This window comes from Dermacentor andersoni, chromosome 2 (assembly GCF_023375885.2).
Source record: "Dermacentor andersoni chromosome 2, qqDerAnde1_hic_scaffold, whole genome shotgun sequence".
In the NCBI taxonomy this organism is placed as follows: Eukaryota; Metazoa; Arthropoda; class Arachnida; order Ixodida; family Ixodidae; genus Dermacentor; species Dermacentor andersoni.
The window spans coordinates 15,928,706-15,945,677 of record NC_092815.1 but is presented as its reverse complement, the minus strand read 5'-3'; the positions used below and the strand labels follow the sequence as shown (position 1 = coordinate 15,945,677).

At 49.9% G+C, this 16,972-nt stretch overlaps 1 protein-coding gene across 1 annotated transcript in view; it reads right to left on the bottom strand.

The window, feature by feature from the left end:
• LOC126542842 (uncharacterized) overlaps positions 1-16,709 on the bottom strand; it is a 47,335-nt gene extending 30,626 nt beyond the window's left edge. Inside the window, exon 1 of the mRNA XM_050189959.3 lies at positions 16,002-16,709. Coding sequence (XP_050045916.2) covers positions 16,002-16,012 — 11 coding nt within the window. The 5' untranslated portion in view covers positions 16,013-16,709. The remainder of the gene's footprint in view (positions 1-16,001) is intronic.
• Between the last annotated feature and the right edge of the window lie 263 nt (positions 16,710-16,972).

Sequence of the window (16,972 nt, the reverse complement as noted above, 5' to 3'; positions counted from 1 at the left end):
ATATCTACATGAAGAGTGGAGAACGCTACATCTCGTCAGTCTAGCATGACTGAAGTGAAGCACACACTGAGGAGCCGAAAACAACTGCTTAACCTCTGTCCTCCCTAGATCCCTAGGTCAGGAAAACTGCCGTCCAACTTTCGTCCAATCGGATCGTCCAATGTCGTCGAAGGACCCACGTTGAGGGCGAGGGTTCACAAACTCACTCCAGCACCTTTGTTCAATCAGCACACAGAAAGGAGGGGAGCCTCGTACAATGGGATTGTCACGCTTGACTCAAGCTGGCGCGTCTTGGTTCCTGGAATGACCCCGCAGTTAGCTGGAGCGTTTGTCAAACGACCGTGGTAGTTTTCGGGGTCCATGAGGAAACGCCTTAGAACACCCTTTTCCACGAGCTTTCTTGCTCCCATTGGTCCGTGAAGGCGACAGTGAACCAACAAACATTATTCGGTCCACCTAACGTGTCTCCCCTACTGGCGCCGCACGCCTGTCCGAAGGGGACGCATTGTTGGCTTCACGAAGCGATTCGTCGAAGCGGAGCAGGAGAGGCTAGAAGGTCACTACCCCCGCTGGCCGATCGTTACAGCACCCCAAACAGAATGCCTTAAGAGAACCTTTTGTTGAACGTCATCCTCACGGAGCCGATCACATTTCCGTCAGATATTTTCTGGTATACATCCACGCACTGACCCAGAAGTATAATCAGTATCACGCCTTGCTTAAGATCGCTCATGTGCAGCTAAATCATCCTTTTGTTAGTGATACCTTGGGCATTGCACTGATATATATCTTGTATATGCAGGCGCGGATTCTATCTTCTCCTATATAAATGTCCTTCTGCCGAGCCCCGCTGTAGAGAGTCGCTGCATAGCGAAAGCTTTGTGAAGGCAGTGGTACGATAGTGGAGCGTGACTGTCGCTGGACGTAGAGTTACTGTATATGCTACCAAAGATAGCATACTCAGTAACTCTAGCTGGGCGGCCTCAGCGCCCCGGTGGCATCTGGATGCTTTCGCGACTTTCATCGTGCATGCAGTTCTCCCGCTTTGGCTTCGCTGGTTCGTTCGTTGGTACTGTTTTGGTACCCGGGCATATGCACGTGTGTGCGCGATGTAAGGCGGGGCGCGTCCCTGTTGTATTTTGTTTAGCACACAGAATTCAGCTTCATCTTATGGAGTGTCTCTAATACTTAAAATAGCGTGAGAGACAATGACGAGCCAGATATGGAGAGAAACGAATGAATAAAAGGCAGGAAGGTTGTCCAGAACAAACTTCCGCTGGCTGCCCTGCACTCAGAAAGGGGAGGAAAAGATCCACATGGAGAGAGGTCAATGGTACTCACGTGCACTGGAGCCGCCGACGCAATGAAAATTCTCTTCACTGTGTCACAGATGGCAACGACGGCTGTCAATATAAAACCTAATTACAACAAGTCAGTAACACTTTACTGAGTCTTTGGCTCATTGTGCCATCTACGTTGTTTTGTATTTTTTTCAAACAATTGGGCGCCGCATGCCCGCGCCGAAGGATCGCTTCTTCCCATCTCAGTTTCCACCTTCACGAACGCCACGTTTTCTCCCAGCAGACACCGTCTTCCGCGACACCGACGCGCATTCCCAGCGTTCACCGTGCGAAACTCGGTGCGTGGCCTTGGCGTGACACTGGCACAGCGGCCACGGCGAGAGGAAGTGAAGCGGCGGCGAGTGTCGGCCGAACTGGGACAGCGCTGTCTTTGCGTACGTACGCCTCCTCCTCCTCGACTCCGCGCACGACTTGGACGCCGGCTGCCCACGCACACAAACATGGGTTGCGAGCAACGAGTGTGCTTTGCAGGCCGCACGCGCCGAAGCGAGGGCAGTACGAGAGAGCTCGTTGCGAACACAAGTGGAGGCCGCGCCAACAGGCAGGGGGCCGAGGAATTGAGCCCGCGACCCCCTTACACCCCTCCCTCCCCTCGGCGCTGCAAAAGCGTTGCCCAGGGAGCCTTATTGCATGTAATTCGGATCCCGGAGCCGCTGGGTGTTGGCTCGCTGACCCGATTGCGTCGCCAGCGTTGCCGCTGCCACGCCGCCGCGGCTGCAACCGCCTTTTCTTTTTGCGGCCGACCTCCGCGGCGGGGGCGTGCACTGATGGAGGCGCCTGCTTGACGCGCGTTCCAGAGCGTGCACTCTCCTAGCTCGCCAGGCGTGAGCACGGCTGGTGCGTTATGGCAGGGCGGTTGTAAGGGGAAGCTCGGGAGCTCCTATCTAAATACATGTAAAAGGAGAATACGTTTTTCTCGGCAACTACTTCACTAAATTTGACCAGATTTGCTGCATTTAAAAGAAAAAACTTAAAGTCTAGTGACTGCTGGTTTCCAATTTTTGATTTAGGTTGTCAACTTTCTATTAAAAATTGGAAAAAATCTAACATTTTCAGAAAACGAAACTATCAAGTTTACAACTCTATGACTCAGCCAGAAAAAGATGATATCACAATTCTGTGAATTGCATCTGATAGTACATCTAAAGCGGACAAAATTGATATGTTACGCATGAATCTAAAAAAAAGTCAGTAATATGGAAATACAACTTTTGCAGAATCCTTGTAGACAACGTAACAAATTCCCGTAAGATATAAATTGACATATCGAATTTGGCTGCCTTGAATAATCTAATAGATGCCGTTTACAGAACCGCGATACCTGCTCTTGACGCAGAGCTGTTGATTTGTAAACTTCGTGCGTCTATAATTTTCGAACTTTCGAATTTTTTAAAATCCTCTTAAGAGGAAGCTTTAGCTCGGGCCCAACTCCGGCACGGCCTATTGAAAGACGTGTAAAAGGCAAGAACGTTTTTCTAAGATAACCTCGGGACCGATTTTAATGAAATTTGTTGCATTTCAGAGAAAAAGTTTAATTCTAGTGACTGTTGGAAGCGCGATGTCGCTTTAGGGCCTGGATTTTTTTAAAAGGATTTTAAAATATTCGACCGTCTGAAAAAATATAGAAGCACGAAGTTTACAAATTAGTAGCTCTACATCAAGAAAAGATATCGCGTTCCTGTAAATGGCATCCATCAGATCGTTGAAAGCGGACAAATTCAGTATGTCATTTTATATCTTACGTGAATTTGTTACGTTGTTTACAAAGGTTCTGCAAAAGCTGCATTTCCATATTACTAGATTTTTTCAGATTCATGAGTAACATATCAATTTTGTCCGCTTTAGATGTACTATTAGATGCAATTTAGAGAATTGTTTTATCAGTTTTTCTTACTGAGTTACAGAGTTGTAAACGTGATAGTTTCGTTTTCTGAAGATTTCCGATTTTTGCCATTTTTTTTATAAGAAAATGAGGACATAAATCGAAAATTCGAAACCAACTGTTACTAGATTTTAAGTCTGTCTTTTAAATGCAACAAACCTCGTCAAATTTGGTGCAGTGGTTGCCGAGAAAAACGAATTCTCCTTTTACATGTGTTTAGATAGGAGCACGCGAGCTAAAGCTTCCTCTTAAGTCGGCGACGCGGAGGCGATGCTCGTTTTTTGAGTGATCCGCGGGCAAGGACCGAGGCAGCTGTGCCGCCGTCGTTAAACCTAGGCTGCTGTGCACAGTGGGACTCCTGAGGAGAATGGAAAAATGGATTGGTCAGTAACATATCTACTGGACATGCGCGACTGTGTATTCGCGATTTCTCGCGATAGCGCTGTGCGATGCGATTGTGCTGCCTTATTTAAAAGGTAACTGTTGCTGTAGACCACTGCAGTTCAATCTTTGCAGTTTGCTTTCGGTTTTGAAATCGTGTCGCTCTGCAAAGTCCCGTGCGTGGGCGCGTCCCTCCGCCCGTGTTTATTGCTATCTAATAACTACGCCGGGAACTCGATGGAAAAGTAAGTTTTAACTGCGTTCTACTTAATTTCTGTTACCCCAAGTGCGAGTTTATTGTTATTGGTGAGTGTTGTGTTACCCGTGTACACGCCGTTATACCTTCTTTCTGCTACGTGCACCAACACTGTTTATCGTATCTTTTTGCGTGTGTGTGTAATACCACTCCCATCTTGGTTCTAATCAGAACCGATAGTGTCGGCAAATAAAAAAAGTCAGCAGAAACACTGCTTACGTGTGGGAATGCGAAAGTATGATAGTGCCTTTGGTGAATTCATTTTTTTTTCGCGCGTTCCTTGTCAGCGCAAGCTCTCGCCTGCGTTCTAACTGCGCCTCGATAAGGCCAAATCAAAACGTGCAAAGCCTCTCAACGCGCTCACTTGCTGAAAGGAGTTCATAAACGTGACGTGTGCAATGACGCACGCACTAGGCACACCTGTATATAGTCATGGAGGAAGGAAAATGATAGGAGGAAGCACACCTCAACGCGACTCAAGCCAACCTGGTGGCCCAAAACGTGATCACACGTCAAAGTGCGCGGTTGGTTTTAATGTTCCCACTCTGCAGGCAGAGCCACGGCAGGGCAGCTGAACAAGCGCGCACCGAATAAAAACTACTGGCATAGCTACTGGCAACCAAACATCTCAGCAAATCTCGATTCTTGCTCCATGATCTCGACGCAAGAGGTCACGTGTTGGGCCACTATTGTGGCTTCACGGAGCGTTCGCTTGCCAAGGCTGGCTGTGTAACGTAATGCTTCCTCCTGTATTTTTCCTTCCTCCTTGGGAGAGAGCATTACGTCACGTTGCCAGCCTTGGCAAGCGAACGCTACGTGACACCAGTCACCCCTTGCGTCGAGATCACGAGCAAGAATCGAGATTGGCCGAGACGTTTGGTGCCCAGTCATGGAGGAACGAAACAAAATAGGAGAGGCCCTGACGTCACGTCCTTGAAGCTGGAACTGCAGCCATGTTGGTGTTCCGTCTCCCTTTGCACCTCCAATCAGCTCGCCGGAGCAGATAGACGGGAGCTTTGAACTTGCATTGCTACGAGCCGTCGGAAGTGGGTGCTGCCGACACGCGTCAGAACAAAGCCTACGAAACTTGGGTAACAGTTTTAGCGCAGCAGATGCGCTCCTGTGCTGAAGACGATGAAGACCCGCGCCGTGGTTGCTTGAGTGTGTCTGTTGCCTGGCTGGCACTCACTCTCATAGACCCTAAACACAACTTTGAAACTTACACACCCCGCTTCAAAGACAAGCGGTCTCGCGAACAGAATGTGCTGCGAGAAAGACGCGGGCCAAAAAAAGTTATCTCACTTTTCAGAGGCCTAGAACAGCAGCCGCAAGAGCTTAAGAAGCGCGGTTGCTATGGCGACGTTGAGGTTTGGGGTACCAGTCCCAGTGGTCCTTTGCGAAAAACGGCACGTGACTTCCGCCACACTTTCTCCAAAACGTCCGTGCTGGCCGGGGCGCGAGTTTACAATTGCTAGGCACTTCCGGAGGCGCAGGACGCTTGTGCTCATGCACGAGAAAGAGTAGGTGCGAAAGAGAAAATGTGGGGCTTTTGCTCCTTCAGTATATGACTTTGCCTAGGCACTACGGAGAAGTTTGTTAGCGCGTGTTGTACGCGTTTCGGTGCCCAGGCGTGCCGGCATTGCGGAGTGGGGGCGAGTTTGTTTACGCTCGGACGCTGGCTGCCGGCGCGGTGAAACAGGTGAAACAGCGGACACTGACCCCCCATTTGGCGACCGCTGTGTCGGACAGACTGTCTCGCACCTGCGGCGCTTGTGCTAAGTCAGTCGTGCCGGATCGTACGTTTCTCGCGCCTTACGGCAATGCACCTTGAAAATAACATCAAATGTGTTTCCGTGGGAGTAGTAGGGACCGTAGTATAAATCGGGCCGCATGTATTGAAGATGGAGAAGGCAGAGCGCCTTAGCAACCGCGGTTGAACGCCAGTGGCTGAAAGGCCGTCGGTGACGCTTGGCGCCCCTGCAACCGCTATCAGAATACGTCACGCTACCCTAGCGCCTTGTACACTAACCTAACCTAACGTAATGTTAACCTAACCTAAAGTTAACCTAACCAAACGTGCCCGACACGCAAAAACAATAATCCTCACGGCGTAACCACTCTGAGAATATGCCGCGCCACCCTAACGCATTTTACGCTAAGCTAACCTAACGTAACCTAACATTAATCCAACCTAGCGTGGCCGAGCCGCAAGGACAATAATCCGCACGGCGTTACCGCTGTGAGACTACGCCGCGCTATACCCTAACGCCTTTTACGCTAACGTAGCCTAACATAACGTAACGTAACGTTAACCTAACCTAGCGTGGCCGAGCCGCAAGGACAATAATCCGCACGGAGTTACTGCTGTGAGGCTACGCCGCGCTACCCTAACACCTTTTTACGTTAACGTAGCCTAACCTAACGTAACCTAACGTTACCCTAACCTAGCGTGGCAGAGCCGCAAGGACAATAATCCGCACGGCGTTACCGCTGTGAGACTACGCCGCGCCACACTAACGTCTTTTACGCTAACGCAGCGTAACCTAACGTACCCTACCGTTAGCCTAACCTAGCGTGGCAGAGCCGCAAGGACAATAATCCGCACGGCGTTACCGCTGTGAGAATACGCCGCGCCACACTAACGTCTTTTACGCTAACGCAGCGTAACCTAACGTACCCTACCGTTAGCCTAACCTAGCGTGGCAGAGCCGCAAGGACAATAATCCGCACGGCGTTACCGCTGTGAGACTACGCCGCGCCACACTAACGTCTTTTACGCTAACGCAGCGTAACCTAACGTACCCTACCGTTAGCCTAACCTAGCGTGGCAGAGCCGCAAGGACAATAATCCACACGGCGTTACCGCTGTGAGAATACGCCGCGCGACTCTAACACCTTTTACGCTAACCTAATCTAAGTTAACCTAAACCTAAGCTTAACAGAACCTAACGGGGGCGAGACGCAAAGCCAATAATCATCATGGCGTGACATCAGGCAATGGCGTTCAACCGCGGTTGCTAAGGCACCGTACGCTTATTTCACGCAAAGGGGATCCCTTTAAAATGCTCCTGAAAAATCGAAGACAGCAGCATACGAAAAGCCTGCCAAGAGAGCGAAGATACTGCACTAGGAGAGAAGGCCCGGCCTCTAGTACAGCCCCTACTGCTCCCCCTGGAAAATCAGTGATGTTTTTTTTTAGGTAGAGCGCCGTAAAGGGCCAGAAATGTTTAATCCGAAATTACTAAGCACCAGCGCCGCAGGCGCGAGTCTGTCCGACGTACCTCCAGACACAGCGATCACCAAATCCGTGCCCACTGCTTCACCGTGCGGGCAGCCAGCGTCAGAGCGTAAACAAACTCGACCCAACTCCGCAATGCCGGAATATCTAGGGCACAAACGCGTACAACACGAGCAAGGAAACTTCTCCTCCGTAGTGCCTAGGCAAAGTCCGATATTCAAGGAGCAAAAGCCCCCACATTTTCTCTCTCGCACCCGGTCTTAGCAGAAACGTCGAGCGCCTCCGAAAGTGCCTCGGGAAATGCCACGCCCCGCTGTACTTACTAGCAAATGTAAAAATGCGACTGGCGACTCTCCTACGCTTTCCTTCCTCCATGTGCCTGGTAGTTGTTTTATTCTATGCGTAGTTTTTAATCGATGCGCGCTCGGCCGGCAGCTGCTCGGCTGCTCTGTCTGTGTCTGTGGTCACATTTTTCCCGTATCTCTGGGCACCTGTTGGGACGACATCAATCGCATTGCGCGATGCTCCTTCCTAGCCGTTCCTTTTTCCATGCCGTCAACCAGACCCGTGGAGCCGTCGTGGCGTCGCACCAAGACGAACCAAGTATGGTTTATTATGCTGGATGACTTAGTGTCATTGACGCGCTTTTAACTCCAACAGGCGAGCTAAGAATTGATGGCGCGCCTTTTTTATCATTATCAATATAATGATTTCTTAGTATGTACATGTATTGTGTGTTTCCAGTCCATGAAAAATCGACTATAATGAAAAAAAAAAGAAAGCCGTCGCGGCGTCGGTGAAGCGTGCTCGTCTCGCACTCCGGAGGCCCAGGTTCGATTCCCACTCTAACCGAAATTCGCGAAACTTTATTTTCAAAGCCATTAATTTACTTTGTTTACAGGAACCTCCCTGAGAAATGTGACGTCAATACGCGCATTTATTTGACGTGATTTTACTCTTTGCAGCGTCGGAAATTTTTGGTACCATCTTTCAGTCACGCCGACGGATTTTCGCGTAATGGGGCATATAATCCTTGCTCATTAATAAATCAAAACATGCATATGTGCAATGAACGATAAGCCTAAGAAGACACCGCACCGTGCTACAAGTTCTATTGCCTCACAGCTAACGCTCTGCAGCCAGTCAAACTTAGGGAGGAGCTTTGTTTCGATGCTCTTCATACCCTGATCCTCTTAACTCACCCCCATTCGAACTTTTCGTACAAATTCATGCCACCATGCACTTCTGTGATCACTGAATAATCATTCGGATTTCTCTCTTGCTCCTTGACGTTCCAAGGCTGCGCACTTAGCATTTTTTAGCTAGTATGATACACCTAGCTGCAGCGGTCTTATACCCGGCTCTAGCCTACAAAATGTAAAGTGGCGAGCTAATTCAGCGTAGCGACCAAGCAACTAAGCGAAGCCTACGCAAAGATGAACTCCGCAGATCGGCATCAATTTTCTGATAGCTGACGAAGGCGAAGCGTACATTATGAATATATTTCGTGTAGCACCCATAGTACGTGTCTATTGCACACTATTGCACAATAAATCCACAGGGGCTGAGAGAGTAAAGACAGTCCCTGTCGATCTATTAACATGTATGTACAGTACAAGCGCTCGAAGCTGCCCGCTGGGGTTTGGGCCGTCGAGTCCTTGAATGGTCTGACCCTGTTCGTCATATAACGAGCAGCCAATATACGAGCAGTTTCTGTATATCGCTGCGTGACAGTCGCTGCCTTGGAAAACAGGGAAGAAACCCGTGTCTCCTTGTCCTAGACATGCTGAACGACCCGAGCAGAGGAGGCAGCTCTCGGGCATGCGCAGTCGTCTCGGGTGACAGGCGTGAGCAGCTAAAGGACCGCACATCTGTGAGACGCTCTCGTTCTTTTATTTTTCAGTGAGAACCATTGTTAATCGCTGGCGAACGAGCTTTCCAGGGTAATTTGCCTAAGCGTCGTAAAAACTGTGATTGTTTACGCCGACGAGGCCGGCTTGCGGCCATTGGCCGACCTTGCTCAGCCGCACGACGAATTCGCATCGAGCTTGAGATCAGCGCGCGCTCTCCGATACCGAGTGAAGCCCGCAAGGCTGGCGCTAAGATGTGGAATGCGCGAGGACGCGCAGCGGTGACGTTATCCGAAGCGCTCGATGCACCACCGATCTGGGTGAAGGCTGCGCCGTGCACACTGCATGCCGTCGCCGTGTGAACTGCGCGCCATGTCAGAAGAACGGAAAGGGCCAGGCCGGGAGAGGGGCCCGGTGGAGTTGATGGTTTAGCCAACAGGACGACGGGGCACGTGCTCTCAACTTGTTCTCATAGACAAATCGCAATAACGAAGAAGACCGCTCCCCGCGAGCTCACGCTTCGGGCTGCTTGGTCTGTGCAGTCGATCCGCTATGTCGTCGTTGTAAACAGGCACCGCCGCTAACGTCGAGGCAGCCGCGCTGCATTGCCATGGCACGTGGTTTTCTGCTCGTCTCAAGAGCTTGGAGAAGTGCGTACGTGATAATGCGTCAGGAGCATGAACCGGGTGGTCAGACAATAGCAACAAACTAAACAGCGGTTCAAGTGGCCAACATTTGAAATCTGATGTAATTCATTACTTTATTAAGAGCGGCCTACACAGCGCAAAGCGGCGCCTGGTGCTCGCTAGCATCACTATCCACGTGACAAATCCATTATGCAGACACTTTTTCGAGAGATGTTCTGACGACACTATGGAACAGATGCGAAGAAATTTTTGCGTTTGGGGGGAACACAAAGTAAAAAAAGCTAGTATGTTTAATAAGTCATAGACTGCGACAGCAACGTAGTTGGATGTGGTTTAATATGCGACCTCGGTTCTGAGTTCTAGCTCATCCTTACCGCGCGCGCTGCAGCCGGAAGTATTGATCGCGACGTCGACACTGCACGGTAATCCTTTGTTTCACCCACACTACGTGAAATGTGACCTGCCGCTTTTTGCATGAGGGTACGTTTGTGACTTCACGCACGTTGGATAGACTAACAAGAAGCTGCTAAAAAAATGTAAAAGGAATTCTGCACAGGTTTTTGAGCTGTTTTGACGTTTGCAATATATGACAATTAATTACGTTTTAGACCACCTGATTATTTACAAACGCAGAGCACAAAACAGTGATCCTTGCTCAGCCCTGTTCCTGCTCTGTTGTTTGGGCGTCACCACACAGCTACCACGGACATCGACTTCATGCTCGGCCAAGCCGCAACCGTTTGTTTAACTGAGGGGCAAGAAAACGCCCTTGCATTACAATTTCGGCGCACGTCAAAGAAAGTGGTCCTGCACAGGACGAATTGCAGTATCACCAGGGCTTCGTCGACCTAGTGCGCAGTGACCGCACATTTACATTTCTTGCTCGCGGTCTTCTTTTCTTTTTCTTTTTCCCATTCGGCTTCAGTGAAGTAGAGGTTTTCACGGAAGCCCGTCTGGTCGGGAGGCATCATGAAGAAGCGCAAAAAAAAAAGCAGGACACCGACCACTGAAGGCGTTGCGTGCTAGAATGTAGTGCAAGACTGGAAAAGGTACAAGGAAACGTCGAAGAACTGCAAGATGAATGCGGCCTCTGCATTACTCAAGTTGTGCCCCCCCCCCCCCCCCCCCTCGGGGGATATTTTAAGTAATATACTGATTGGCACGGCAATAGCTTAGCGTCCTTATGGACATTCGCCACGAAGTCTTTGCCGCGGCTTCCAGTTCAAGCAGTTGCCAACGTTTGTTGGAATTCAAAGCCTGGTCTCGTCTGGCGCCTGGCGCTGTAGCGTGCATATTTTCAACGCGCACTCGTGCAGAAACAAGTACGCAGCATACAATGTCGATGTTCGTGCTAGATACGGAGTTTTCTTTGGTTTCATGCTTTTCGTTACGCAATCGTTTAACCATGCTATACTAGCAGACAGTTATGCCACTAAGACTTCGGTTACGTTCCTACAACGCAGTCATTTTGTTATTTAGAGGATATTATGAAGTTTCTGCAAATTTAGCACGTGACTTGACTAAGTAAATCCTTAATTAGGCATGCATTCAGATGAGGAGGGTTGCAGTGGGGCACTTTCACTTAGTCACCCTCTATATGTTCTTTAAACGCTTGGAACACTTAAATGTCTAGTGCGAAATGTATACGTTCGCTTCGGTTAACGAACGCGGTTAACGCATTGAGAATTTTCAAAGGAGATGTGTGTAAATCACTCCTGCAAGAGATTTCTTGTTAGACGAATTTCTTGTTGTCGGCACTAAACGAACGCATTTCTGCCTCGGTGCCAATAAATCAGACATTCACGTAGCCGTATCCGAACGTCGTTAAGCTTTACTTGTGGGCGAAAAGCAGGCATTCTATCTCAAACATCAGAGACGCCCTACGTATGCATATGTCTGGCGCATAAAATAAGCTTTACATGCATTCACAGAGACACAATGACAAGTATTTACGTGAATTTCACTGTTATTCGGTGTCGCCAGATCTCATTCGGCGACACCGAATAATTTCTCCTCAGCGGATGGATACGAATCTGTCGAAGGTGCAGGCACGGCCTGGCTGGACTCCACGCGCGCGCGAGTCCCGTGCACGGCCGTGGTGCAGGTTAACTCGCACGCGGCGACGTTGGCGCGTGCGTCCGCGTGGAATATTCATCGAACACGCTTCTTCTCCGCACGCACTCCCGTTTTATCGCGCTTTTCCTCGTGCTCCACAAACGACACCTGAGGTGGTCGTGCCAAAGGATTTGCAGATGCGGGGAAGGCGTGCGCAGCACTTTGAAGCAGCTATCCAAAGATCTGCGCGGGTCAACGAGATCGCAGGCACACGGCTGCACGCTTGCCAAAAATGAAACGCTAAAACGGTCTTCCACGATGAAAAAAAAAAAAAGAAGGATGCAAAACAACCGCAAAAGGAAGAAAGAAGGCCGGGCGGGAAGTCCTCTTTTCCTCGTATACAGTCTCTTTTTACACAATCCCATCGTCGTCCCTTCGCCACAACTTCCACGCAGCGCATATTGCGTACTCGTTCCTGGCAAGCGGATTCTCCTTCCGCGTACGGCTACATCGGGTTTTATTGTTACGGGCCACGATTCGGAAAGCCGACCGTGCGTGCGTTGATCCTGCGCTGTTTATTTTCTGTTGCGGTTCAGCGCTGCCGGCGGTGGGAAAGCAATCAAGTGGCGGCGCGGGCCACACGCCGTGGGTGGCGTTACGCGTTGCATTCCCGAGGCAGCGAGATTCCGAGCGGTGGCGCGCGTATGCGTGTTGCTGAGAAACGCCGGCCTTCTGCAGTGCACGCGTGTGCCGGGTTTTATTGCGCCCAGCTACCGGATGGGGCACAGGTTATGAGCAGTGCGCTTCAACGGTAAGAAATAACTGCCGCGGGAGAAACAGAGGAGAGTGAGAACCGTACTAGAAAGACGGGGAAGGAATAAGAACTGTTCATTTCTTTCTTTTTTTTTTCACTGTCCTTGCATACTAAGCAAAAGAAGAATCCCGCCGTAGATTTGTCCAAAGCAAATCGATCTAAACAGGAGACGAGGAAGAAACGGGAGACGTTTGACGGGCAGTATTGAGGCGGATGGAATGACTATAACTGGAGGCCCGGTGTAGAAAGCAGCAGCAACGATGTGCCCACCGCGTTACGGAAATCAGCTGTGGCGTCAGCGGCGGAGAGACGCTCGTTTTCTGGCTCGGCGAGGTTTCTCTTTCCGGACCCACTCGAAGAAGCGTAAGTGTGCGTGTGACCCGCTTCGCTGGAATGAAAGAAGCGTGGCGCAACCCTAAAATAGAACCGCGAGAAAGACTTATGAAGCGGCGCCGGCGGTTTCCTTTCGTTTCCTGCTGGCGGCGTTGTAACTGGGCTGCCTGTTTGTTTTTCTTTAACCCGGTAATCGACTTTCCCCTGGCGTTTTGTTGCCTTTCGCCGGCATATTTCACGGAGTCCCGCCACAAATTAGAGAAAAAGAGAAGACAACGCTTCCTCGGCTACATTCGCTGACGGCTTTCTTTCTTTGTCGCCGCTTTCACCTTTATGCGTATACTGCGTGTACAGAGAATGTGGGGCTAGCGTCGATCTTCTCTTTTCCTTCATCTTCCTTTTATCCCCGCTATCTATGCGATCGGGGAAGTGATGAAAGAAGGAGTGCAGTGTGCAGGGGTGCGTGATGGTATGTGGTCCATGAGCGAGCCACGGAGGAAGACAGACGGCTGCAACGCCCGCACTGTTCCGCGCCCTTGGTGGCTCTATGCGCGTCTGCCAGTGTACGCTTACTTCGAATTGAACTCGCTTTATTTTTCTGCTGGATTTATTCTTCTTCTCGATCCATGGCCATTTCTAAAGTGTCGTCATCGACGACGCCTCAGCTCTTATAGCCAAAAGTGCACAGTGACTGCGAGTGATGCCATATTCGCATCGCGTTCCTGCGTGCTCGATATCGCTGCAGTCATATGCGTCAGTATCCGCAACCAAGCATATACGTTCGGGTCATTGTTGGTCGGTAGCTTTTACCTTTCTCGGAATCCTTCTTGGTGTTACATCTTCTTTCAAACGCACACTGAAATAATCTTGCCGCTCCATTATTAGGTTTCGATCATTTGTTTATCTTTCGTCAAGTTTGTTGCACCGCGTTGTACTTTATCTCGTGTCAGCGACGACGAAAGGCATATCATTGCCACACAGAATGGAACAAGTTTGCCTGCGCGTGGGCACTGAGGAAGATAAAAAACAGCACGGTTGGCAGAACGTCCGCGATGCGTATACTAAAGTGACCGTTGAGCCTTCCATGCCGCACAGTGCACGCTCCCAGTAGTAGAAGACAAGAAGGCAAGCACTGACGAAGACAAGTCCCCCCTGTCGGAACGTTAGCTTCATTTGGCCTGGCACCGGGGCTTGTCTGGTGAAGCCCTGTCATCAGGGCTTGTCTTCGTCAGGGCTGCCCTGACGAAGACAAGTGCCCTTGTCGGAGCGCCGGCTTCAGCGACATCCCTCCACTGTTAATAAGTCGAAGCCTCCATCTTCTTGTGAATCGCTTTCTTGTTTTGGAACTCTTTCGGCGAGGTGTTAAATTGCAGTTAAACAAAAGCTGCCTCAGGACCGCTACCTCAACTTTCCGTGTCTTAGAACTTGACGATGTCTGATTGCAGTGACAATGTTTCCTACGGAGCGTAAATATCGCTGGCACAATAATGCAGCTGTGAGAGTTCAGATATGAAAAGCAAAAGGGTATTTTTAGTCATCATTCGGCCACGAGGTTTACCAAATTGTTGTTATGTCAGCTAGGCGCTAGCAAACAGCAAAGCTAATTTTGTGCATGAGTGCTGGTTTTGCTCGTTTATCATTGATTATCATTATGATTGGTACACCGACGTTTGAGTCGTTGGCGACAGCCGCAATGGTTTATCTTGCCGATAGCTACTAGTCACGTGGTGGCCACGGCGGCCGCATTTCGATGGGGGCGAAATGCGAAAACACCCGTGTACTTAGATTTAGGTGCACGTTAAAGATCCCCAGGTGGTCGAAATTTCCGGAGTTCTCCACTACGGCGTGCCTCATAATCAGAAAGTGGTTTTGGCACGTTAAACCCCATAATTTAATTTAATTTAGTCACGTGGTGGGCACTGCTCTCGATATTTCCAACTTGGTCATTTGATCGCTATTTGTCATATTGAATAAACAGTCAGGCGGATTTCTTTTTATTACTTTAAGCTCTAATAAGGTTGTTAGTCCGAACTTGCACTCTGTTTGCAGGGTACTGCAGAAAGAAAGAAATATTTAGATTAGGCATCATAGCTCTATATTTTTATATCATATAAAAACCAATTGGCTCGTGCAACCTAGACTCCGTCGGAGGACGTCTAGAACGATATCTTTAAGGGATCGATTGGCAGACTTCAACCCTTGCAAATTTCCCATGGTTAATAAAAGCAGTTCAATATACACTTCCCAGGTGTTTATCTATCTAGCTACACAACTACAAAGCAAAGAAAATAACGTTTCTACGCCACTGCGTTCGCTGCGTCGTGCTCAATGATGGTACGCAGACGACGCTGTAATGGTGTTATCTTAGATGCGTTCGCGAAATGTCTGGGCATATTTGCATACTTGACAATCTAGTCACGTCGAGTCGTTCCTTCAGGCTTTCCCCAGAGTCCTCAACTGCTCTGAACAGTAAAATTGAAAGCAGCCCGAGAGTTCACCGTACGTCATGGTTGTTTTATTTGCATAATCACATCAGTCTTCCCACATGGCCGCGCCTCGCCTTTGCGACGACGCCGGTAAGGAAGACGTCTTTAGGACGAAGTATGTAAACTAAAGAACAAACAACATTATGCATTGATTTTATGTTGTCTGGAACAAAATTCAGAAGCCGATAGAGTTACCACTTGGTCGTCGCTCTGCGTTAGAGATACTTTCCCAAATTATGAGAAGGCATGCTGGAAAAACAGCTTGCAGTCATTGCTATTTTCTGTTTGGCTCGAAGATCTCGCTATTCAATCCTCATACCCGAAATGACGTTGAACAGCCTGTGTAAGTATTGTACTCACAAAACATACATGAGCTTGTGTCCCCTTGAAAAAAATTAACAAATAAATAAACAAGATTAACTACGTACGAACAAGAGAAATTGAGTGCTTAAGACGAAATGGAATTACACCGTGCATTTCTTTTTCTAGCGCTTATAAACGCACACACATGAAATCCTTAGAAAGTCCAAAGAAAGCTACGGACAGTTGCAAAATATCCCGTATCTTATTTGTAAGGTTCTCGATGACTGAAGAGGCACAGTGAATGCAATTTGCACTAAGCCGAGCCTAGAAGAGCGTATAGGCCGGAACCACAAGCACCATCGAAGCGCAAAATGAGGGTGAGCAGGGCCACCTACCTCAGCTGCATTATCCGGCCGTTCTTCGGTCCCTGGGCGGCTTTCGACGGAGAACGGAAAACGAAACGGCGATGCAATCCTTGTTCTCGCGAAACACGGGCGGCACGTCGGCCTCGCAAGGTTACGGCTGTGTCACCTCCCCTTTAGGAGCTCGCGATGCCGACCGAGATGGGAGCGCAAAATCCTGCAGGCGCACACTCCGAGACAGATAAGCGCCGAATGTCGTGTCACTTGCACAATACCTCGTCACCTCACTCACTCTCACTGGCACAAGGATGGCGAGGAGCGGTCACGGAGACGACAGGCCCTCCTGTCTCTTCCTTCGCTACAAGTCACTGTACGTGCGAAGAGATGCGCGATGGGGGCGGAACGCCGGCCGGTCAGGTCGACGCCATGTTTCCCGGATGCACACGTTCCCGAAGAAACAGCCGTCTGCGGCGGCACTCGGTCGTTCTCTGGTCGTGAAGGCTATCGCAGTGGCAACGTGGCTGTTCTTCTCTCGCCTCTGCCGGAGGCGACCGAAGGCGATGCCGTTGTTTGCCGGCCGTCGGCTAGCGGTATCTGCCTTGCACTCGCTCTCCCGCGGACGTGCGCTGCGCTAAGGAGAGAGACGCCCGCGCAAACCGGCTTGCGTTTTATACGGGCGCTGGCGAGACTGGCTCGTCGACAACTGGTCTTTCGGGATTTCGCTTCGCAGCCTGTAACGGCCGCCGCGGAGGGTTTCTCTCGCTGCGCTGACCCCGTTTCGGCGGGCACCGGCGGCGACGTCGAAAGCGCTCGCCACCGGTTATGGCGGGACAGCTCTTCTCTCGCGCACTCTCTCTATCCTTTCTCTGCGCGGCCGCTCCTGGACAGTCTGACCGCCGGCGGGCCAGCTGCCTTCCTCAGTGCTTGTCTTTTTGATAATTGCGTTGAAGAGAAAATAAGTTCCCTTTCTCTCCTTTCTCGTGCCTTTGCCGGTTTCTGTTTCT